This window comes from Suricata suricatta, chromosome X (genome assembly GCF_006229205.1).
Source record: "Suricata suricatta isolate VVHF042 chromosome X, meerkat_22Aug2017_6uvM2_HiC, whole genome shotgun sequence".
In the NCBI taxonomy this organism is placed as follows: Eukaryota; Metazoa; Chordata; class Mammalia; order Carnivora; family Herpestidae; genus Suricata; species Suricata suricatta.
In genome coordinates, this window is record NC_043717.1 from 71,470,448 (window position 1) to 71,497,184 (window position 26,737).

Genomic DNA, 26,737 nt, shown 5'->3' on the forward strand with positions numbered 1-26,737 from the left:
GATACACTTGGCTGCATCAAAACCTTTGTTATTGCAAATATCAAATTAGAAATTTTCTTTCTTTAGCGCCCTTTGTCAGCTAAATGAGTATTGCCCCTAAATCAAACATAATGGGCATAATTTTTGTGTCCTAGCACTGACTGGGCTTTATGGGAGCTATAAAAAACGTGAGTCTCAATAAACTTGTCAGTTATCAAATAGTATTTATCAAACACCTACACATTTGTGAATTGCCTAAAACTTTTAAAGCAAATCTAAAGTTGAAGGTTTACAGAATTCTTTTAAGGAGTTCCACAAACAGGCTGCATCTCTTCCTTTGACAAGCTTTAGAAATAAATAAATCTTACTGATAAATAAGGTGTGAGTTGAAGGATGACTGGCATATTTCCTTGTATGTCCTCAACTCTACCCATTCATCACTACTACCAGTCTGTTCTAGATCCACTCCAATCTTGGCCACACTTCCAAACCCTAACTTCTCCAAATCCATCTATTCATTTGACAATGTTGAGGTTATTGGTGGTAATTAAGCTAAAAAGGGAAACAAAGTGGGAAGACTTCCAAATAATAACCAAACCACCATTATTTCCCATTTCAAGCATTGGTTCAATAAAGGCCCTTCTTAGATATGGACTTGCTAATCTTTGAAAGTACACTTCAACCCCATGTCTTTATTCCATCCCCCCCAAACACAGTGCTGACATAAACTATCCTGTTAGCCATATTGTCTCTTTCTTCCACAGCACAGCACAAAGTACCCCCAGATGTCCTTTAAGGCTTCACTCTTGGTGGCCTTGAAGCATCACTTGGTTTGTTTGCATGAAAAAAGCTGGCACTCAAACAAATGACTAGAAGGACAAAGCAGTGTGAATAAAAAACAAGGTTATCAAATGGACATAAGTGTAGTGAGTGCCTTATGGCCTTTTACCACCACAAAACCAATTGAAAAGAAAGACAGAACGCCCTGGGGATTATGTGGTTTAGATTTGCCAACAGAAGGAAAAGCAAATAACTGGAAAGACAATGTAGGAAGTGCTGAACTGTCATAGTCTTTCCACAACAGTTTCCTTAATGACATGATTAAAAATAAAGTTTTTAGCCTAATCAAAATTACAAGGCCATCAAGGACTGTATTGTATTCTTTCTGGGAAAAAACATAGTAATTAACTGCCACAGAATGATGGATTTTTCCAACACAGCTGTCACAACTGCTATTTTAAATCATTTGTTATGGTTTAAAATGTGTAATCCCCAAGAAATTGATCATTACTGCAATTCAGTACCGGTTTTTCAGTGCCTTAACCACCCTTAACTTTGCATTCAGACCATTAACTAATAGAAGCCAGTCATAAAATGCAAAACAACTAATGGCTAATTACTCAATGATTGCTTCTGTCTTATTTTCAATATTTTATTAAAAAAATTATACACTGAAGTTTTCAGCATGGTAAAACAAGTGCACTCCTGAATTCTTTCCTTTTCATCTCTTTTTATGGCCACTCCCACTTTTCCCTTTCCTTTTCTTCTTTAGTGGCTGTGCCTTCATACTCAACATTATGTCATAGCTTTTCTTTATGGTGTGTCACTCATTGGGTCCACTCTACCCTTCAGAATTTGTTAAAATGCTATGTCATCTTTATGGTCCAGTTGACATTCTACTTCTTCCAGGAAGCCTTTTCAGTTGTTCTATTCATCATTCACTCAACTCTTATTTATTAAAATGGTTTTCTTGTACTGGCCATTGTGATAGGCACTAGAGATACCAAAATAAAATATATTCCAAGACTTCAAGTACTTCTATGTTTCACCTGGTTTTATTGATAGAGTGACTAAAACATTGATATAACTATGTGCTTCATAACTAGACTTCATTGCCTTAATGTATATTTTCATTATCATTGTCTGTATGTAATTATCTTACTCTTGTATTGTCATTGTGGTTCTGTACTTATAAAGGATTTGAGAAAATCAAGTCTCACCTCGGGCCCATCACCTATTCCCTGCTCTACCACTACCCCACTCCCTACCCTCCCTTCCATGACTACATCTATCTCCTAGATTTGCTAATAGAAATAATGAATAATGGGAATAGAAAATTATCTCCATCTGAGCAGGGCAAAAGGCACAGGAAAAGCCTATAAAACAAAAATGGAAATCTTGAGTTGATGTGTGCCAAAAGGAAGTATGGTGGACTGGTTGTTGGTTAGAAGTCAGCAAGGCTAAGTCTTAAGTGACCAGGACACTGACAATTTATAATTTTCTTTTGCAGCAGTTTGATTGTGGAGCCCCAATGTACAAGTTGACCTGCTTTATTACTTTTGAGATATTCCCCCAAATTGGAAGTAATCTGAAATGTAGTACACAATTTGACTTTCCAAAAATAAATTTTAGAAGTTCAGTATTTAATGAAAACTAGTACACATCCATTTGGAAATGAGAGAATTCTTTTATGACCACCCCTTAATTTCTCTATTATGTATTTCAAGATATTCTTGCATTGCTTTTTTGTTTAAAGCAGGCACATATACCTTTTAATAATTTTTTTATGTGACTAGTACCCTATATTCAGGAACATGATGTTTATTTGATTATCTAAGTCAATTATGTAAGAACACAAATTCTTGCCAAATCAAAATAAACACATTGAGAAATTTATGTTCTCTCCTGGAAAATTTCAAATGATACTGAAAAAAAATACACACTTGTTCCACTTACTATATTTTAGAGTACAACCCTAGAAAATAGTTAAGAATAAGAACATAAATTACTTTGGGATATTTTAGGACTTTATTTAAGACTTTTACGGGGTGTCATATATTCATTCATTTGAACCCTTTAAACTGTATTTAGACTTTATTTGAGACCAGGAATTCATGTTGTTAATTAGTATTTGCATTTTGTTTTATTCTCTAATTGTTTCAGGTGTATACATATTAAAAAGGGTAAATTTCTCTAATAAAGTTATGACATGGCACACTTTCTCTTCTCACTTCTCTTGCTCCCCCATCTTTTTTTTTTTTTACCTCCCTTCACACTTTCAGTATCCCTTCTCACTCAGTTTTACCTTGATCTCCATTCCAGGCACCTGCTACTTTCCTTATGGCTACAGGATAAGCTTTCCTGGAACTTTTCAGACTCTAATCCTTTCCTTTCTCCATTTCTGGACCCATCTACACTTAACTATTCATTACCATTCTTGTAGTTATCTAATCTGAGCACCTAACTCATGCTAAAGTGTTAATGTCAAATAATAACTCAGCGTGTCTTTCTTCAGTTAACATTTGAATAATCAGGGAGTTTTATTACTTTAATAAAATTAATGACATAATGCATGATTTTTGTGACAGGTGGTGGGGTGGAGGAGGGAATTTTTTTAGTACTTGACCTTTTATTGCCCCTAAAATTATATTATATCATATGTATCTATTAATAATTAAATTTAAATAAGTTGAATGAGCTTGATGACAAGTCAAAGAGCTGCCTGAGTTGAAGATATAGATTACTTGATTCCAAATGTCAATAGGTATGAATTTAGTGTCAAAAATGGTTACAAATCATTGTTACTACATATCATCTTCTGTTATTCAAATATGAGAGGACCTGTGAACTTACACAGTGGATTTAAGCAGCAGTTTCCTTTCTTATAATAGGAATGAGAGCTAGGAGAATATTTTTCTCCTTGCTTTCTAATGCTTGAGAATTACAAGGTCATTTTTTTGCATGCAAACTTTGTTTTAGGCATCTTTGTTAATACAATGAAGCTAGTGGCTCCTATATGATATAAGTGGTTTTATTTATGATAGAGAAAAACAGAGACCCCACTCTTATTGTTAAGGCTTTCCTTGTAATTTTCCTGTATAAATTTCACAAGGACCAGTGAGAACTGTGAGGGTCTTTAACAGATTAGAATCCAAAACCAAACTTCTCCTGTTTAGAATATTCTATGTGTGTTCTCAACAAATGGTGTTTTAAATTAATTTCTCATAAAGCACTTATTGTAACTGAAAAAAAAGAATATCCTAGAAATTGGATTTGCTAGTCCTGTTTCAACATCTGATGGAAAGAGATATGACCTTCTGTTGAGATCACAAAACAGCTTTTATATGAACAGTGAACCACAAGATGGCACCACTAAACAGTTTATCTCTAGTTGAGTTCTACATTCTTAGATAAACACTTGGGAAAAGTGTTAATGCCTTTTCAAAACCAACATCAATCACTTCTAAAGAATATAATAGGAAAGGAGAAATTAGTAACTTTCCAGTGGAGAAACTTGGCAGACATTACCTTAACCAAGTATTCAAGGTTAACATCACTGGTGATCATTCATAGCCATACCTTATACTCCTGACATGTGGTGAGAAGGGCACTTCACCTCTGTGTTGTTCTTTCCCCAAACCCATAACCTCAGTCTAATTTTGAGAAAATATTAAACAAACTCAAAGTGAGGTATAATCTACAAAATACTTGATGAGTACTTTTGAAAAGTGTCAAAGTCATGGAAAACAAGAAAGAAGACTAAGAAACTGTCATAGATTGGAAAGGCCTAAGGAGATATGACAGCTAAATGGAATGCAGTATCCCAGTTTGGGTTTTACAAAAAGAAAATTAGTGAAAAAACTGGAGAAATCTGAATAAGGAGTGTGATGTAGTTAAGAATATTGTACCAATATCAATTCTTAGTTTTGATATTTGTATTCTGGTCATATAAGATGTTAACATTAGAAGTTGGGTGGAAGATACACAAAAATAAAGATTGGTATGATCTTTGAAATTATTCTGTAAGTCTAAAATTATTTGAAAATAGAAACTTTTAAGTCAAGATACAGAAGGAACTCTCCAAAATACTAGGTTAACAGGCAGTAATTTTCTATTTATTTCTTATATGGATATACCAGACTTCTATAAAAGCTTGCATAATGGTTAGGCATATTAACCCAGCATATGGTTTCATGATCCAGGGTTTAATTCCTCTATAGATGCAGTGAGCATGTTTACGAAACCCCACATTAGGATACGTTGTCTGATAAGATATGTTCATGCAACTTTCAAGTGAGAGAATAAATCACAGATAATAAGAATCAAATTGATTATCTCTGTTCTATGGCCATTGGTGGTACCATAAAGACATTCAATTATCTCACTAAATGTGTGTCATGAGTATGATAACTGTGTATTCTAGCCTTTTAAAACCTCTATTGCTTACTAACCACTGATCAAATGAGACAACATATGGCTAATATCTTTGCTAACATGGCAAATATTTGTATTGCATAGAATAGTACTTTGGCCCTTAAAGTTCTATGGCCCTTAAATAACCTCTCAGAATCAAGAAAGGAAACAATTATAATTCCTTTAAATGAAGTGTGAGAACCAGTTTTCAGCATATTGTATTTGTGCATACAGATGTAAGAAAATTTTGCTAAAAAAAAGCTTATATAAATGATTAGGAAACAATAACTAATAAGTCTTGATAAGAGCTAAACATATAAAAATATTAATGTATATTTTCTCCTAGAGATGCAAATGAATGTGGGAGTCCCCAACGTATTCACATATTCACATGGAAAAGGATGAAATTGGACCCCTGTCTCATACCACTCACAAAAATTAACTCAAAATGTGTTAAAGATTTAAATAACCTGAAACTGTAAAACTCCTAGGATAAAACATAGGGAAGAAAACTTTTTGACTTTGGTCTTGGAAATAATTTTTTAGATATGGCACCAAAATTACAAGCAACAAAAGCAAAAATAAGTAAGACTACCTCAAACTAAGCCTTATGCACAGCAAAATAAATCATCAACAAAATGAAAAGGCAGCCTACAGAATGGAAGAAAATATTTGCAAACTATATATCTGATAAGAGTTTAATATTTAAAATATTAACTTCTTTTACTGATCACTCAATAACCTACAAAATGTCCTTTCCTTTATAATTTTTGTAGCTGTCATGCTACCTTCAAGTTTTCCTTTCCTTTAGATTTTGGTAGCCGTTATGCTTCACCCAAAACTGCTCACCTGACTCTAGACATTTCCCTATACATTAATTAGTAGTTTCTTCTGAACCCTGTCCCAGGTCCAGCTCATTCCCCTAGCTTAGTTACTATCCTTCTATGTTTGCCAATTTCTTAGGGCTGCTATAACAAATTACCACTAACTGGATGGTTTAAAAGAAAAAAACCTGTTCCTTCACAATTCTGGAGGCTAGAACTGTGAAATCAAAGTGTCTTTCTCTGAAGGGTCTAAGGAGAAAGTCTTCCTTGCCTGTTCTAGCTTTGGGTGATTGCCAGCAATCTTAATTGTTCCTTGACTTGCATACGTATCAATCCAATCTCTGCTTCTGTCATCAAATGGCATTCTCCCTGGATATCTGTGTCCAAATGTCCCTATTCTTATAAGGACACAAGTTATTAGTTTTAGGGCTAGCCCTAATCCAGTAAAACTTCATTTTAACTTGATTACATCTGCAAGGACCATATTTCCCAAAAAGGTCACATTCACGGGTACCAATGGTTAGAGCTTCAGTATATATTTTTGGAGGACATAATTCAACACAGAACACTTTGACCTTCCTCTCTCAGGACTGAATCCATAAGCTGAAATCAGCAACCCATGCCACTTCCCATCAGTGCTGCAACCATCTATCCAGTATGATTATTTAATGCTTAGTTATTTGGCAGGAACTGGAGTTAAATCAAGGTGCCAGCATATCTGGAATTATTCTAGTTACTGGAAAATCTTCTGATCCATTTCTGACACATGACCCCATTTACAAATAGTGGCATGCTCAATAAAATTGAAGTAACCATAAATGTATGGGATTAAAACCTATCAGCCTTAGGGCAACTGGGTGGCTCAGTCATTTGAGCATCTAACTCTTCATTTCAGCTCAGGTCATGATCTCATGGTTCATAGGATCAAACCCCATGTCAGGCTCTGCACTGACACCACAGAGCCTGCTTGGGATTCTCTCTCCCTCTCTCTGCCCCTTCCCTGCTCATTCTCTCTCTCTCTCTCTCTCTCTCTCTCTCTCTCTCTCTCTCTCTCTTATCTCTCTCAAAATAAATAAATATTTTTTAGAAACCTATCAGCCATATCAGTGGGGAAAAAATAGAGAAGTGTTGACACTCTTATGTAGCATGTAACATTAGTGGTAATGGTAGAGCGTTCTTTTCCTTTTGATTTTCTATGATCAGTTGGCTTTGTTTTGATGAGAGAATTTGTAAGAATCATCTAAAAGCAGTATTCATATACTTCAAAGTGGATCATTTATAAAAGAGATTTGACAACAAACAAGGAATATATTTAAGAATCACATTTCTGGAATCAATCTTTTGCATTTTCTCACTTGACAGGTTACCCAAGATATTAACAATACTACTAAAACACACCACCCCTCATTTGATCATTCTATAAGTAAAAAAGTGTTACTGTCTTTTGCTAGACTTGTGATTAGTAACAGTCCTTTGGTTTGAATACCCTTGTGTTTCCTACAGCGATGGCAACAAATCCACAAATTAGGTGCCTTAAAACAACAGAAATTTATTCTCTTACGTTTTTCAAGGCTAGAAGTCTGCAAGGCCATTCCCCCTCTGAAGGCTCTAGGGAAGAATCCTTTTTTCCCTGTTCCTAACTTCTGGTGGTTGCCAGCAATCCTTGGAATCCCTTGGCTTTTGGCTGCATCACTCCAATTTCTCCTGTCTTCACATGGCCCTCCTCCCTTTGTGTGTGTGTCTGTGTCTGTGTGTCTAAATCGCCCTCCCCTTTCTCTTACCAAGAGAGAAATCATTGGCCACTATAATGCAGTATAACCTCTTTTAACTTGATTACATTTGCAGGGCTTATTTTCAATTAAGGTCACATTCTGAAGTTATGAGTTAGCCCAAATTTTGGGGAGACTCTAATTCACTTCAGCCCCCAAATCAAACATTCTGTTAGGAAAGAGATTATGTTTTAAGTTGAAGCCTAACTCATAACAACATAAAATTGAATTTTAGTGATGCTTGGGTGGCTCAGTTGGTTGAACACCTGACACTTCATTTTGGCTCAGGTCATGATATCACAGTTGGTGAGTTCAAACTCCACATCAGACTCTGTACAGTACAGAGCCTGCTTGGGATTCTCTCTCTCCCACTCTCACTGCCTGTCTCTCTCTCTCAAAATAAATAAATTTTCAAAAAACAGAATTTTTTCTATAACTACAAGTTGAAATATTTTCAAAAGCACCATCTACACAGTGATAACTGATTCCAAACATCTATGTCAATTTTTGAAAATTATAAGTTTATAACTTGTATTTACATTTAGGATAAGATTAAATTTTTGGAACTCATAACGTTTTCAATAAGAAAAAATCTTTCAGAACTTCTTCCTTTCATAAATATAATTGGTTCTTAAGACCGAGGGCATATACCACACTCACTGGATTACTTATGCATCACTCTTAACTGGTTATGCATCACTCATACGGAAAAACCTAGTTAGTGTAGCAGAGGGTACAGGGAAAAGATATATCTGCACAATACCACATAATCAGTTGAAAAAGTGTTGAATATTAACATCTCTTTTTGCTGTATCTTCAATCTGAAATTTTTATTTTCCATCTAGATGCTCTGGTGCCATGTAAACCTAGACTAAACATACTAAGAAAGCAGTACCTTCAAATGGCCAATTATGTACATTATTTAGTACAAACACAAAAAAGCAAAACTAGTCCATAAACTTGCTTGATTTTTCAAGTGAGCTTGTTGGAGTTTCTTTAAAATATTCATAATTTGATTTTTCCGTTCTCTATATATTACCTGATGTTTCACCTCTATATAATATGCTATATTACATAATGGGCTACATTTTAACTTAATTAATTAATTAATTTAAAATTTTTCATTCTGGGGCGCCTGAGTGGCTCAGTCGGTTAAGCATCTGGCTTCGGCTCAGGTCATGATCTCATGGCTCGTGGGTTCAAACCCTGTGTCAGGCTCTGTGCTGACAGCTAGCTCAGAGCCTGGAGCCTGCTTCAGATTCTGTGCATCCCTCTCTTTCTGACCCTCCCCTGCTCACACTGTCTCTCTCTGTCTCTCAAAAATAAATAGAAAACATAAAAAAATAAATAAATAAAATTTTTCATTCCAGTTAACGCACATTGTTGTATTTGTTTCAGGTGTATAATATAGTGATTCAATGATTCTATACATTACTCAGTGCTCATCAAGAGAAGTATACTCTTAACCCCCCTTACCTGTTTTACCCACCCTCCCACCCACCTTCCCTCTGATAACCATCAGTTTGTTTTCTATAGTTAAGAGTCTGTTTCTTGGTTTGCCTCTCTCTCGCTCTCGCTCTCGCTCTCATTCTCTCCCTCTGCTCATTTGTTTTATTTCTTAAATTCCACATATGAATGAAATAGTATGGTATTTGTCTTTCTCTGACTGACTTATTTCACTTATCAATATACTATCTCCATTCATCCATTGATGCCTGCTTCTTGATTATATAGATGACATTTAATGTTTATTACTATCCTGTGTTTCAGGGACTCCATGAAAAAACTGGTGCATTTACAGCTGTTAAAGTGATGAATGCTCGTAAGGTAATATATCTTGTCCATATATTGTTCACTTTAATGGACTATGGACTTAAGATAGTAGCTCAGAAAATATTGTATTTGTTTTATCATTATTACACATAGTTATGTTGATCTAGGTTTATTATATGTATCACTTAATATTATTTATATCCATAATATAGTATCTTTATTATCAATTTATTATTTTTATATATAAAACTGTTTCACTCACAGAAAAATTCAACATATTTTGGTATTCTATAAGAATGAAGAAAATATCTATATTCCTATATATTTCTAGTTTATTATCTAAGTATAGCAAAGAGGAGATTTCCTCTAATATTGTGTTAATCCTTCTGTGTTCCATCATATATTTTTCACTGTCCAATCTTTTGAGAATTGAGGTCATTAGATTCTCAATTACAGGTAGAAGGAAAGAACTTATCAGAGATGCACATTTTTCAGATATTTTCTGACAGATGAACAAGAGAGACAGTTTAATTGTCAATGTTCCTACTAACATTCATAAAGTTGTTTTATGGTTCATAACATATTGTCATCAAATTTGCTAAGCACTGATTCCTGTCTTCTTTCTGTAGCATGAGTGCCTCACTGTCTCAAGATAATATTAGCATGAACATAGCAAAGGTCAAAAAATTTTTCACTTCACTATACCCTAAAGAAAAATTATCAAATGTTATGTTTGAAAAACTATACATATTCACTGAACTTTTGTTAATGCCATAAACTGTTCTTTTCCAATTTGTGTCAGGAGTGAATTGCTGAAACTACTTAAAGAGTTGAATTCTTTTTATTTTGCCGGTAAATGTCAAATGTTGCAAACCAATGTGAATTTTAGGGATTTTGAGCTTTTGTGGATTTATTTTGCCCTACAAACCATGGCTTCCAAATAGTCAGCCTAGTACTTTTTGAGTGAGACTTTCTAACATACTTACTTCCTAGTTTTGACATAAGAGACCTTTGACCGACATTTAATCTACATTTTAGATACTCTGACTTTTGAAATATTTAAAAATCATGTTCAGCTCATAGTTTTAATTACTGTGTTTTGCAAGGAGAAATAGCACATTGCTAATATAAAATTGTAATTTTTACATTAATATGGGAGTTAAATCTGTTACTATGAATTTCATGCCAAGTTTCTATATATATAAGAATCTGAATTTTTAAGTAAAATTATTAGTGAAAATTGAGAAAGGAATAATACTATGTTACCCTTCCATTTAATGCCAAATTAACACAGAATATTTAAGAATAAATCATTTTCAAAGTGTACCAGTGGGTCTAATAACATTATGTTCTTGGTTCTGCAGACCCCTTTACCTGAAATAGGAAGACGAGTGAGAGTGAATAAATATCAAAAGTCTGTTGGATGGAGATACAGTGTGAGTACTGAAAGTTCCCTTTTAGCACCCAACTTGTCTTTCCTTTAATTTTCACCTTTAAACTAACTCTTCTATCATTATCTTTAGCAGGCCATAACTAAAATATCTTTGCCTGGAAGTAATATATGTTTTAACACATTCACATAGATTCAATAATTATATTTGAACATTAACATCATCAGAAATCAGGGGCTAGAAGAAACAGTTAAGTGTTGAAAGCAGGTAAAGGATTAACTGTATCCGCAGAGCACAGAGCCCTCTAGCTGAGTAGCAACAAAGGAGATGACAAAACCAAGAGTAGATTTTGCCTTAAATTGGCCTTGGCAAGGTCTTTTTTTTTATACCTTTTGCATGGTATTTCAGACTGAGTGGTTATTCCCCCAGTATGATTCTAAAAAACATTGCTACTGTATATGAGTTAAGTGAGGACTACTCTTTTTTTTTAATGTAAGAATAATAGCAGACAGAAAACCACAGTCTATCCAAGGTAAAAGTCTTCAGACATCTGGCACAGTACTTGAACACATAAAGGAGTGAAAATGATTTCTACTTGAAGCTCTTTAACTTCCTCTCAAAGCACTCTCTATGACTCTAATAACTTGCTAGCTCTAGAATACGATCAGACCAAGAAAATCCTTTTTCAGTAGATGTTGGTGATCTATCAGAATATTCTGTGAGCCTAAAAGCAGAATTCCTGCTCTTATCAATTTTATAAATTAATGTCTTTTTTCTTACTTTTCTCCTCAGCTATCTTGTTTGTATTCAAATATTTTCAACCTTTGGTGTCTTAATAAATACACTCTCAGGATTTAGGATAACATTTTTCATTGTCTCATTCAGAGAAAGTTGGTATTTATATTAGAAAGGTATTGGTAAACTGCTTCATGATTGATCTAGTAAGTACCAGGTTCCTGTTTTGTTTACAATGTATCTTAGGAGTCAAAGCCTATGCAAATGAAACAAATGTTAGTGCTGATTAATAACACACTTTGGTAGATCAACAAGATGCAAAGTGTAAGGTATGAAAGATATAATTGACTAATTTTGGTTTCATCACACAATTCTGTTAATAAGGCCCTTTAAAGATCTTTTCCAAACCCTCTCTGGTATTCTTTCCACAGGAAAAAATATTTTGGTTGTAGAATTGGGAATTGGGTGAAATTATAAAGGACGTTGTGATATCCTTGAGTTGCCTCTTTCTGACAAAAATTAGGATATTCAGGCCACTCTGGGATCAACTGGCCCTGAATCAGGAAAAGTACTTTAGCATTATATTACTGGGATATGTGTGAGAGTTTTAAATTACCTACATGGCCTGATGGATATAATGTACTTATGTGTTTCTCACAAGCTCATTTTCCTGTTAATTGAGAATGGCAAACACACTAATGCTTTCCAAACATATCTGATCTTGGTTTATTGATTTTGGGGGAGTTTACATTAATGTGGGAGACTCACTCTTAAAAGTTTTTTCTAGTTAGGAACTTTGAACTCTCTGATTATGTATTTTAGTAAGAAAAATAACTTCTGACTAATCAGTCAGTTAGTTTCTCTAAATCATCCTGAATCCTTTGGTATAAGAAGTTTGTGACTTGCACACACATCTTTTTGAGTCAGGGGTTTATGGAAATAGCAATAATGTGAAAGTCCAGACACGTGAATCTAAACCCCAATCTACCACTAAACAGCTAAGAAATAATTGGGAAATAAATGGGTCTTACTTCTTTAGGCCTCAGATTCCTCATACATAAAAGGGCACCAGAATATTTGGCCTACTTATAAACATACTTAAAAATATGGTCAAATGCAACTGCACAACTGCCTTGGGCCCAGCCATTTTCCAATTCTTGCTTGTGGACATGACCTTTCTAACTCAGAAAGAAAAAAAAGTTCTTTGATAATCAAACTACCAAACAAGTTAAAGGACTCAGTCTGGTTCCTGCTTCTCTTTTACATGTTCTTCATGTTCTTACCCTCATACCATCATCACATTCCTATTTATTGCAGTTTTTATGAATTCATATTTTTTCAACAAAATGACGGTGGCTTGCTAGGAATTCAGAATGCCCATGTACATACAGAATTGCTAGATCCTGAGGTTTTATTTATACAATGGCAGATACTACCATTTCAAAGGACAGCCACATTAGAGGGAAAGCAGAAAGTTCAAGGGTCCTACATGACAAGAATGAAAGTCACAAAGATCAACTTTTAGCTTTGTAAAAAATAGGTTAAGGGAATTCAAAGGGAACTTATTAACTGAGCTTCCTGGGGAGGCTGGGATGACACTGGAACCTGGACTTCTATATGATTCTCATGCTACAAGTTAATTGTTTTATTTATTTCTGTCTTTATGACATAATAAATACAAAGAGAGAACCTGTCTTTGAGTTTCCAGCTGAAGAAACCAAACCTCATGTGCTTCCCCCAAAAACAAATAGGTGTCTAGATTTTTTTTCTAGTTGTTGAATATTTATGGGTAAATCCACTGGAAAATCCCAGAGAAATGTTAAAGAATGTTCTGCAGCTGCTTGCCATTTCTTTGAGATTTCAAACATTTTACAAGATATATTATGAAAACATAGGGACATTTCAGAACCTAGTACATTTCCTTATATTTATTTTATAACTATTTTTAAAAGTCTAATTACACTATAGCTAAAGATTTTTAAAATTGCCAATCTTTCCTACTGGATCTGAGAAAATAAGCTAAGAAGGAAAATGATGACTGACTAGAGATATTCAGCTACCTATTAATTTCAGCTAAAATATATATTTTCCCTACCCTCAAATCACCAAGCCAAGGTAATTGAAAATAATTCTGGGGAGAATTAAAGATAGAGGTTAATTCCTTAATTTCTTTTCATGCCAGTCAGCCTTTTCTGACTCATTGCCCCGAAGAAGTCAAAGGTATCCTTTTTCACTGGATTTCAGAATAGGGGCTCAACTGTATTTTTTATTTGAAAGTATTCTTTTCTATTTTTAAGTTTTTGAGGAGCCTCCATACTGTTTTCCACTGTGGCTATACCAACTTGAATTCCTGTCTACAGTGTGTAAGAGTTACTTTTTCTCCGTATTCTTTTCAACACTTGTTATACCTTGTCTTTTAATTTTAGCTATTCTACTGGGTGAAATAAGCCAGACTGAGAAAGACAAATACTGTATGATTTCACTCATATGGAATCTAAAAAAGTAAATGAATAAACAAACAAAAATCAAAGTTAGACATGAACAAAGTGATGGTTGCAGAGGGGAGGAAGTGGGGCAAAATGGGTGAAGGATAGTGAGAAATACCTACCAACTTCCAGTTATGGATGAGTCAGTAATAGGGATGAAAAAGGTACAAAATTAAGGAATATAGTCAATGGTATTGTAATAGTGTTGTATGGTGACAGATGGTAGCTACACTCGTGCTGAACATCGTATAACATATAGAGAAGTTGATTCACTATGTTACACACCGGAAACGAATGTAACATTGTATACCAACTATACTCAAAAAATTAATTAAAAAGTTCAGTTACACTTTTTTGTTCAAAAAAGTCTTTACATAGTACAACATATATTTATTTTTCACAGTAAGAGTACTCTTGAAAAAGTTATATAAAGGAACTTTTATAGATGCTGTAAGAGAGCTTTTGTATTTACAATCAAATGGAAGAGCTAGTAGGAATTGAAAGGATACAGGTGGTGAGTACATTTGTCAAATGTGAGATTACCACCTGAGCCATTTCATATCACCCTCAACTTCATTATACACTATCCTGTATTCATCAATGGGTATGTCATTCATGTATGTGAATCTTATTTCCTTGTATATAAATTCCTTTAAATTAGGAATATTATATCTAAATGCTATGCTCATTGGAAATTCCCAACAATTTACTTTTTGTAAGTTAAAATTTTAAGATATTTTTGTTTAATGCATTGCATCTGTATACATATAAAGTGTGATGATTTTTAAATTATTAAGAAGCAAAGAGCTATTTTTAGATTGGCTAAGAATAGTTACAGATAGATTATGGAAACTACTTGGTTGTCATGGTACAAGGGGACAGCTGAATCTTAGGGTGAAAGAATAGCTTCCCATTTCACTCCACTATAACAAATGTGATGGAAGTAAAAGTAGATTAGGGTAAAAAGTGGAACAAGGTTTACAGTTCTGATAACACTAATGCAAATGAGAAGATGAAGTAACAAAGATACTATATGATAATACCCTGCATTTATAGCATTCTTCTTTCAAGTTTAAATATATTTTCTCATTTGGTTCCACTAATATTTCATGGAGATAGGTAATGGCTGCCAACTTCCATCAGACTTCTGAGGATAAATTCAACCTTGGGAAGATTAAGTGAATTTACAACTTTTAGCTATTTGTTCTAAAACCCATGTGTCCTTATGCCATTTTCTGATTACATCGTACTGTCTTCTACTAGAAATAGCTCTTAAAATTATGTATTCTACTTTGGTGATCCCATCCAAAAAGACAGCGTCTGTTATCACTATAGAAATAATCCTCAAAATCAATTCCTTTAGCCCTGACTTGTCCACTGAGTGGCAGACTCATATCTTTATTCTATGTAATTCTACATATCCATTAAAAGGAAGTACATTTATGCTTATTGATGTAGAAACATGTGCTTTGGATATTGAATAAGACATGGGAGTTGCAGAGTGGTGATATATATATATTTTGGAGGAATAAAAATGTCTGGAGGAATATACATTCACCTGTTACCACTGGTAGAAAGAAATGTTCAGTGAGTTGGAGTACTTACATATGTTATTTTATATATATAAATGTTTTATCCATATGTATTACTGTTATGATTAAGAAAATAAATGACTTTAAGTAAATCTTTCTAAAAGATTAGCACAGATCAAACCAGTACCTTTGAAATGCTCTGAGTCACAGGGGCACCTGGGCTGCTCAGTTGGCTAAGCATCCGACTCTTAATTTCAGCTCAGGTCATGATCTCACAGTGAATTCAAGCCTCATGTCAGGCTTTGTGCTCAGTGTGGAGCCTGCTTGGGATTCTCTCTGTCTCTGTCTGTCTGTCTGTCTCTCTCTCTCTCTCAAAAATAAATAAATGTTTAAAAAATACAATAAGTCACAAACCAAGTTGGTATGGTTATAGGCATAAGGATAGACACACATATCAGTGGAATAGCAGTATTTCCATATGCCTATGGTCAACTCATTTTTGACAAGATTGCAAAGACAATTCGCGTGGAAAAATAGTCTTTTCAACAAATGATGCAGAGATAAGTAGATATCCACATGTAAAAGAATGATCTTAGACCCTTAGTATTGAAAATTAACTCAAGGGCACTGGGTGGCTCAGTCGGCTGGGCAACTGAGTTCAGTCGGGTCATGATCTCACAGATTGTGAGTTCAAGCCCCGTGTCAGGCTCTGTGCTGACAACTCAGAGCCTGGAGCCTGCTTCGGATTCTGTGTTCTCCTCTCTCTCTCTGCCCCTTCCTCACTCATGTTCTGTCTCTATCCTTCAAAAATATTAAAAAATCTTTGAAAAATAACTCAAAATGATCAAAGACCTAAATGTGAGAACTAAAACTATAAAATGCTTATTATAAGAAAACATTGGGATAAATCTTCATGACCTTGGATTTAGCAATGGATTCTTAGATATGATACCAAAAGTATAAACAAGAAAATAAGAAACCAATAAATCAGACTTTATTAAAATTAAAATTTTTCTTTCTCAAAGAACACTATTAAGATGGTGAAAAGACAACCCACAGAATGGGAGAAAATGTTTGCAAATCATATACCTTATAAAGTACTTGGGTTTACGATATATAAATAAATCTTACAATTCAATAATGAAAAGACAATTAACATAATTAGAAAACAGGGGCAAAGATTTTCAACTAGACATTCCTCTGAAGATCATATGCAAATGGCCAATGAGCACATGAACTGATCATTAATATGCAAATTGCAAGTCAAAACCGCAATGAGATACCACTTGACACCCACTAGGATGGTTATAATAATAAAACAGAAAATAATAGGTGTTGTTGAGGTTATGGAGAAATTGGAATCATCATTGTTATTGGGAGTGTAAATAGGTGCAGCACTATGGAAAATGTTTTGACATTTCATCAAAATGTTAAATACAGAGTTACCATTTGACCAATAACTTCACTCCTATGTATATACCAAAAAGAAATAAAAACATATATTCCCCGAGATATGAATGCTCACAGCAGCATTATTCATAATGGCCAAAAGGTAGAAATAACCCAAATGTCTACCAGTTAATAAATGGTAAATGAAAATGAATAAAATAATGATATATAGGGCAATATGGATGAAACTTGGAAAAAAGTTAGTCCCCAAAAGTCCACATATGAAATGATTTCCATGTATATAATATGTTCAGGATAGATACATCTGTAGAAATAAAAAATATATTAGTGGTTCATTAAAGCTGGGATGCGTTTGTAGAAGAATTTGTGTGTGATAACTAAAGAGTATAAGGTTTCTTTTTGTGGTGATAAAAATGTTTTTAAATGGATTGTGGTGATGGTTGCATAATTCTCTATTGAATTTTCACTTTAAATGGACGAGTTGTATGGCATGTAAATCATATCTCAATAAAAAGGTTACAAAATAAACAAAATGTAATCATTCTATTCAGTGAAAACTTTATACAATGGCCATTGCTGCTGGTATAGGGATTGCACTTTGAGGACCACTAAATTAAAAGATCTTCAGTTAAGCTTTATTTTCTCCCAGATTTCCAGTTAACCAGAGATCTCCATTCTCTAGTAATTCTAGCTGAGATTATATTATACATTGCTCTGGGTATAATGGATGGCCATAGAACTTCCCTTGTTGTACTATAGTTTAGGATTCCATAGTCATTAACTGGTATAGCTTAAGAGATTTATTGTCTATTGTCTATTCTTATTCTGCAGGATGAGGAAGAGGATCTCAGGACTGAACTCAATCTTTTGAAGAAGTACTCTTTCCATAAAAACATTGTGTCCTTCTATGGTGCTTTTTTCAAGCTGAGCCCCTCTGGTCAGAGGCACCAACTTTGGGTATGTACCATAATTTTATTTCCTAAAACTAAATCTCACTTGAGGAAATACATTTTCACAAGCTTAGATCCACTTTCACGCATCTACAGGAATACTTAAACACTCCACTGCTCAAAGTAGTATGATTCCTGGAGATGTGAGTGATAAAATATGGAAAAATAACATAAGTTCCTGGCAGGAGACTTCAGGGTAAAATAGAAGAGGACTCAAATTAACACTGGGAATATCTAACATGTTTCTTTTCAAATACTGTTTTGTTGCTTTTAACTTTGTCTGTATATTTGCTGGTAAATTAGACGTATGGCTAAGGAGACTACCTGATGGACTTGCAAATAATGACTGGATAAGTATCAGTTCTAATTACCATTTGACATGATCATATGGCTGCATTTAAGTTTGTTTCTATGTATGTTTCTATGTATATGCACTTATGTTTAAATATAACTCCCAGAAGTTCTTTTCTAATTTGTTTGTTGACTTATCCTTTTCTTAGTCTATTTATATCTATACTATCACAAATTACGGATCAATGAGATTTAAATTGCAGAGGGTAACTAAAATGTATGCTACAGTTACCAGAAATGATGCTGCCTTCCACTATGGCAGAAATAGTCAAACAACAAGAATATAAGATTCGGTCAGAGATATGTTTATTTCAAAAGGAATATTTAGAAAAGAAGTGGGGTCAGTGTCCACTTGCTTGCTACATTTCCATTTCCATTTCCAGTTCAAGTCCAGAATAGTATTTTTTAAAATAATGGCTAAAAATTTTAAGAACCTTCAGTTGCCAAGGAAAGATTGTTACACTTTACATAATGGACTTTAGGAAGCAGGACAGTGGATATTATAGAAATATTTTCAACAGGAACTGAATTGAAATAGTGGTTCTCAAACTTTGTTAGTGCGCATCAGAATCTCCTGCAAAGCCTGATAAAACACAAATTGCTGAGCTCTACCCATAGAGTTACTGATTCCATTGGTGTGGGGTGTGGGCCCATGAATTTGCACTTTTTAACAACAGATGAACAGATGATGATGTTGATGCTTCTGATCACTTTCAAAACGACCAAATTAGACATCTTCACTTGAACCCCGTTTTCTTCCAAATGTCCAGTTTAGACAATCTTCTATTGTCTGAGAACTCCAGTTGACATTTCACAAGATATTGCTGTACACCTTTAATGATTACTGGTATATTTTTGACGTACAACATCTGTCTTTTAATACACTTTTACTTACAAGTTTTTTTCCCTCTTGACTCTACGGCAGTCTCCTAATTAGACATACTTAACCGTACTCAATTCATTCAATTTTTCAACATATTCATTTAAACCATCTATTTGCCAGGTCTTCTGCTAGATTCTGAGGTTACATGGATAAGCTGAGCAGACATGTCCCAGATGCGTTGGAAATTACAGTCCATTTGTAATGACTGGCATCAGTCAAATAATCACACAAACAAATATATAATTGGTCAGAAGGTAAATAACATGCTTCTATGTGGGCAAATAACAAAGGAATCTAAATTAAGTAGGAAATGAGAAACTTTTCTTTAGTAAACTTTTCTTTGAAATGAGATCTGACATTTGAATAAATTATTGGGGAGGTAAGAATTTTCATGGGACCATTTCCACTTTCTTGACCATATAAATCAAAACAAATAGGAAGCAAGTAAATGACTAAATAATTACCATTTATGAAGTGTATGTGCCAGGCATCATACTTACAAGCCTGGAAAATAATTGAAAATGTCTTTATATTCCTTTAAGAGTAGATCTTTTCTGAGTTAAGTAACATTAGCAAGATTTTTCAGAGTGCGTCTGAGTGAATGGCTTTAATTTAAGTTTCTCATGGCTCAAAATGAGCCCCTTTGCTTCCATTACCACAGTGGCACATGTTGTGACCATTTAATATAGTTAACATGAAAATTTAAATTTTTGTGATTCCTCTATATAATTGGTTTTGTTAGGCAATTTCTTCTCCTTTTTCATGAAGTGTACTTAGGTGAAATACATGCAATAATATCAATTGTGAACAAATATAAATTAATGGAATGACTTACTGAAAAAAAAGTTTGCATTACAACAGTAAATGTGATAGACTTTTAAATATTCATGATTTGGGGCACATCCTTTAATTTTCCTGCATCTACAGCAATAATTAATTATCTTGCCTTCAGTTTTAAAAAGACATGTTTTGTTGTATTTACAAAGCAGTTTTGACACAGGCACTAATGCAGAAACCTGTGCTTAACAAGTTTGCTGGCTTTCTGTCTTGGGCTGGGGCTCCCACCTCCCCTGCCCATCTCGGGCTGGCCCGTTTTCCAATCTCTTCAGTTCGCACTCACTCAGGTATCTTTGAGGTTGTCTTCTTTCTGGAGTCCGTATTTTTTCCATCCGCTCTTGCAGATGAGAGTAATGTCCTTCTCAGTTCGATAGATGGGGCAGACGAAGTTTACAGAGCTCCCTTCCTCTCCGCCATCTGGGCTCCTCCTCAAGATGGTTTCACTGGCTTTCTGTCTTACACTTAGGCCTTTCATCCATTTTTAGTTTATTGTTGTGTATGATGTAAGAAGGTGTTCTAGGTTCATTTTTTCTGCATTTTGTTGTCCAGTTTTCCCAGAATTGCTTGCTGAAGAGCCTGTCTTTATTCCATTGGATATTTTTTTCCTGCTTTGTCAAAGATGAGTTGACCATATGTTTGTGGATCCATTTCTGGGTTCTCTATTCTGTTCCATTGATCTAAGTGTCTGCCATCAAAATCCTTGAGGAGAAAGGAGGCAAAACCCTCTTTGACTTTGGCTGCAACAACTTCTTACTCAACACATCTCCAGAAGCAAGGGAAACAAAAGCAAAAATGAACCTCATCAAATAAAAACCTTCTGCACAGTGAAGGAAACAATCAGCAAAGCTAACAGGCAACCGATGGAAGGGCAGAAGATATTTGCAAACAACATATCAGATAAAGATTCGTATCCAAAATCTATAAAGAACTTATCAAACTCAACACCCAAAAAACCAATAATCCAGTGAAGAAATGGGAAAAAGGCATGAATAGACCCTTCTCCAAAGAAGATATCCAAATGGCCAAATGGCACATTAAAAAATGCTCAACATCACTAATCAGAGAAATACAAATAAAAACCACAATGAGATACCTCCTCACATCTGTCAGAATGGTTAACATTAACAACCCTGGCAACAACAGATGTTGGCAAGGCTGCAGAGAAAGAGGATCTTTTTAGCACTGCTGGTGGGAATGCAAACTGGTGCAGCCACTCTGAAAAACAGTATGGAGGTTCTTAAAAAAATTTAAAATAGAACTTCCCTATCACCCAGCAATTGTACTACTCAGTATTTATCCAAATGATATAAGTATGTTGTTTTGAAGGGGCACATGCACCTCAATGTTTATAACAGTACTATCAACAATAGCCAAAGTATGGAAAGAGCCTAAATGTCCATCAATGGATGAATGGATGGAGAAGATGTGGCGTATATATACAATGGAGTATTACTCAGCAATCAAAAAGAATAAAATCTTGCCATTTGAAACTATGTGGATGGAACTAGAGGGTATTATGCTAAGAAAATTAGTCAGAGAAAGATAAATATCATATGACTTCACTCATATGAGAACTTTAAGATACAAGACAGATGAACCTAAGTGAAGGGAAGCAAAAATAATATAAAAACAGGGAGGGGGGACAAAATATGAGACTCTTAAATATGGAAAGCAAACAGAGGGTTATTGGAGGGGTTGTGGTATGGGGGATGGGCTAAATGGGTATGGGGCATTAAGGAATCTACTCCTGAAATCTTTGTTGCACTATATACTAACTTGGATGTAAATTTAAAAAATAACTTTAAAAAAAAGAAACAAAAGTTTGCTGGGTTGATTATAATAGATATATTCTCTTTTACATTGGCCAGTCCTCAAGCCAGCTAATATAGGAAAGGAAATTTACTAGTTTATCACCTGATTCATTGATGGCCAAAAGATACATTTTTCTGAGAAACCTTTATTAATAAAGTAATATCTGAACGAGATGGTGTCAGTGATAATAGCCTTAATATAGTTTCCTTAGCAGTAAAACCATTTGGAAAAAAATGCCCTATAAGAATGCAATTGATAGTTTACCCCTTTGAATTGTAGTTTGCCAGTATCTTAGGAAAAAATAATTTAGAATTTACAATAAAAACAAGCCAACAATAAAAAACAAATTTAGTCTTAATGTTGAAGTTTAAATTCTTTTGAGATCCTTCTATCCTGATTCTTCACACTTGCAAACAAATTGTTCCCTCAGTGCTCTTTTCTGTTACACTCCAGTCATCATTCAGGCTTTTCTCCTGCGCAAGCTTCTTTCTAAAGGCATATAATCATTCTGTTTTCAATAAACTGAATGTTCTTCCTTCTTTTTATATCTAAACACTATCCTTCAAGTCTTAACTCAAATTCCACCTCTTGGTTAAATATCCATGGTGTGGTGCCTGCCTTCCCTCCCTCCACTGATCTTTGGATAAGTTTCAACTCTTTTTAATTCTACTAGCTTTTAGAGACTTCCACCAGACAATTGAGCCAGTCTTTGCAATGTCTTGATCTCTAAACATTACATATAAATACAAGCCGTATGGACTAAAACTCTCCAGATATTTTCATAGAACTATTTTCTAATGCTTGACACTTTGCTGGCTTCCCTGCAGATGGTGATGGAGTTATGTGCAGCAGGCTCAGTCACTGATGTAGTAAGAATGACCAGAAATCAGAGTTTGAAAGAAGACTGGATTGCTTATATCTGCCGAGAAATCCTTCAGGTAAGTCTTCATATAGTCATTCTCTCCTCCCTTGAAAATACCTTGGAGTAATATATGCAGTGTACTTTATACCTGCTCACACAGGTTAGTTTAAGAATGCTAAACATAACCTCTGGATCAGGATACCATAAGAGACCAAAAGGCTTTAGAGAAAGCAGATTTTCAGGTGACCTCCATGTCCTTAGCTTTAGAAAGATTCCAATATGCGTAGCCAGGCCTTTCCAAACCATGGCTTTTAATTGCTCTGTCAGAGTTAGACTATTGTGTTCACCGGATCATGGAAATAACCCCTTGGAATATTTATTACATCATTCAGATTTTTAGAGTTCTTAAAAGAAAAAAGCAGCTCTATGGTTACAGACTGAGATAAAAGTGAAACAAAAGTCCGTGTTTTACAAAATGGCCCCAAACCATCCATAACCATTTTGCAGGCAGACATCCTATTTAAATAATGCCCTACTTTTAAAAACTTGCTTTATTTTGAATACCAAACTGGATGAGAACAATCTTCTTGATCTACCACACTCAAATTTTTCTGTATAGCTTATGTATTTAGAGTCACCTGAGAAGGATATTAACAGAACTGGAACGCACCACTGATATAATGTTAGAATGTCCTTCCGCCCATCTTAATTGGATTCGCTTGTGATAATAGTATGACTAGTTGAGTGCAAACTCTAGACTGAGTTTAAATTCTGACTCACGATGTCCTTAAATCAGTTAGTTAATTTATCCAAACTCACTTTTCTTATCTGTAATATGAGGTTATAATAGTACCTTCCCCAAAGGATTGCAGTAATAGTTTCATAGTTTCCTTCATGTAAAACACTTAGCACAGTGCCTGGCAAAAAAAGTAAAATAAAAATAATGGATTCAATTAATATTAGCTATTTTTACTGTTACTTCTATTATTAATCCCTAGTTATTATCTGGAACAGTCTCACTGAAGCCAGGTCACAGGTTAGTTTTAGTGGTGAACAGGCTGGAGCCATCATAGGAAGCCAATACAAATTACAAATGCTTTCAATGGAATTTCCATAGTCCCCCAAATTCTCAGCCTACAAGGTTGACTAGAAAATATTTTGGATTAAAGAAATGATTGATGAGGAATAGAGTAAAATAATGTCTGAGCTATGATATTTAAGATGTCCAGTTCTTCACTCTTATGGTTAGTTGGAAATATGGAGGCTAGAAAGGAAGGTAAATGGCCCAATGTACACAAACATTACTTTTTGGTGTTCTTTTCCTTTCATGGGTGTCCTGATTTATTTTCCTTTCCTTATTGCCAAAAGCAGTATTTCTGGGAACCGGTTGTAGTAATTCCAGCCTAAAGAAAGAATTTGTCTGAAAAATGAAAATCAGGGCCATTTTTCTTATCAAAAGGTTTTCCAAAAATACTAAGAACAGTACCAGAGAGAGAGAGAAAATATATATACTGATGTGGCTTTTTAAGCAAATATATATTTATCTATATGCAGGGCTTAGCTCATCTTCATGCACACCGTGTAATTCACCGGGACATCAAAGGTCAGAATGTGTTACTGACTCATAATGCTGAAGTAAAACTTGGTAAGTTTGTTCTTGCAGTACTTTACATGGTGCCCAAAATATTTTAGTGGAGAATAATCCTTTAATATAAATATGTTTTTAAATCATTTAATTAACAATATCTGCTACTTATTTAGGCCATGTCTTCCTTGCTTGCAAAACCAGTGAAAATTTGGTGAAGAGCAGGAGAAAAATGCACCATTTGCTGCTTCTCTGAAATCATGTAGTTAAAAACAAGTTTTAAATTACAATCGAAGACTTACATGTTGGTCATTGTTTTACTCTCTATTAAGTGTAGATGTTATATTTATTTCAACAATTGAATTGAGTATTATGTACAAGTTTCTGTGCCATGGACAAGGAAACCAAAAGACAATTCTTCCACATCACAAAGCCATATTTTCCAAAGGATATCAAAGAATTTTTAAATTACTTAAGCACAAATTGCTTCTTTTGAATTTACCCTCAAATATTTAAGCAGCTGATATGAGTTGCTCCCATAATATCACAATCAAGTTCAAATTAAAAATCAAAAGACCAGAAAGTCTAGGATTTTAAAAAGGCATAATTTATTTAAAAATAACCACACATATAGTATCACAGGCACACAGGGGACAATTTATTGCACCTTGCAATGTTTAAAATAAATATTGTTGGTTGGTTTTTAAATAATGCCACATGAATAATGTTAATACTATGCAAAGGCAGATAACCTCATTAATATAGAATATAAATCACTGGTATTAAATCCTGTATTATTTTTAAATGATATCAATTCTTGCCCACCATATCTCTAGCATGACCTTAAGATAGTTCCCATTTTCTTTATAAACAAATATATCTATAACAGAGATTTTGATGAGTATTTACAGAAGAAGCTTGAGGTAATAATTGTTCCTGAGATAAGAAAAATGTAATTTCAAGAAAATGTGTTATGTTTCTTGTGTTTAGCTACAAAACTAGAAATACAATTTTAAGATACTATATCAATACATAGGGGAAATTTGGATCTCATATTCAAATGTTCAGGATAAATAGTCTGTCACTAGGCTACATACATACTATTTCATATGTAACAGCACTCCGATATGTTTGGGTCAGGTTTCTGACCAACTCTACCATTTACAACACAGAAGAGAAATTGTTAAGTAAATGACATGCCACTGAATAATCTGTCACAAAATCCATGCACTAAAGCTTATGTACTTTACTCTGTGGGAGAGACCTCTTAACATGGATAAGAATTTAATCAGGCTTATCTTATATATAATGTTTATATATTTGGTTTTACATTTCTTAGATTCCAGGATATTTTTAAGCAACATATTATAAGGAGAAGGTTGCAAAAGGCAAACCCAAGGGAGTGATAGGAAAAATACTGGAAAATGATCATATTATAATTGCAACTGATCAGTAATCCTTACATTCTGGTCCCTAGGTCATTAAAGAAAAGGTTAAAATTATGCCACTGTTGAGATGACATCTCTAATTTTGCCTTAAGATTTTCTTTTTTCCTTTTCTTTGATCCATCATTCTTTTTTCTCATCTTTTCTCTTTTCATTTTCTTCACTGAATGTCATATATTAATTCATGGCCTTCATAGATATCTTTTGGCCCTTAAACTTGGCCGTCAGGGATAGTGAGATTATGGAGCTCTGATTTAACCATCTTCTCCAAAAAATATGTAGATAATGAGGTTGTTCAACACCCAATAACGATTTGCACATATTATAGGCATTTTATATTCTTGTTCAGTTCTTTCTCAAAGACTTCTTTGAGCTCTTAACTTTTTAACTTTTTATTTCTTCTCCTAAACTCTTCAAATTACTATTCAATGTTGCTCTCCATCCTCTAGATTCCTGGAAACCTTTCTAAATTAGAAAATCTACTTAATTTTTCATCCCTGAAAAATGTCATCTACTTTCATTTTTCATCTTATTTTTTCTGGATTAAATATCCCGTCTTCTTTAGCCTTTTTTCTGTTACTGAGAATACCATACTAAATATTTTCATATAATGTATCCCACAGATAAATCGAAGACTGAAATTTTACAGTCTAATCTAAGATATAGATACCACAATAAATATTTGCATCTGATTCAGAAGAGCTGTAGAAGAACTTAAACTAAACTCTAGCAGAAAACTCATTTTTCTTTATTGATGTAATAGGACTTTCTAATGTCATGAGCAAGGCTTCCTAATAATCTGCTAATAGGTTTTAGATTTCTTAGATGTTGCTTATAGTGCTGGTCTTCCTCAGGCTTGGTGGCAGGTCCAAACACTACATATGTTATCACTTCAGAAGTTCAGGGTATAGTGATGGAAC

The 26,737-nt window shown here is 34.2% G+C and overlaps 1 protein-coding gene across 1 annotated transcript in view; it reads left to right on the forward strand.

Annotated features, from left to right (window-relative positions):
• The window catches only part of NRK (Nik related kinase), a 136,888-nt gene that overhangs the window by 50,166 nt on the left and 59,985 nt on the right, over positions 1 to 26,737 (forward strand). Inside the window, exons 3-7 of the mRNA XM_029930229.1 lie at positions 9,536 to 9,592; positions 10,903 to 10,974; positions 17,924 to 18,049; positions 22,753 to 22,863; positions 24,342 to 24,432. Coding sequence (XP_029786089.1) covers positions 9,536 to 9,592; positions 10,903 to 10,974; positions 17,924 to 18,049; positions 22,753 to 22,863; positions 24,342 to 24,432 — 457 coding nt within the window. The remainder of the gene's footprint in view (positions 1 to 9,535; positions 9,593 to 10,902; positions 10,975 to 17,923; positions 18,050 to 22,752; positions 22,864 to 24,341; positions 24,433 to 26,737) is intronic.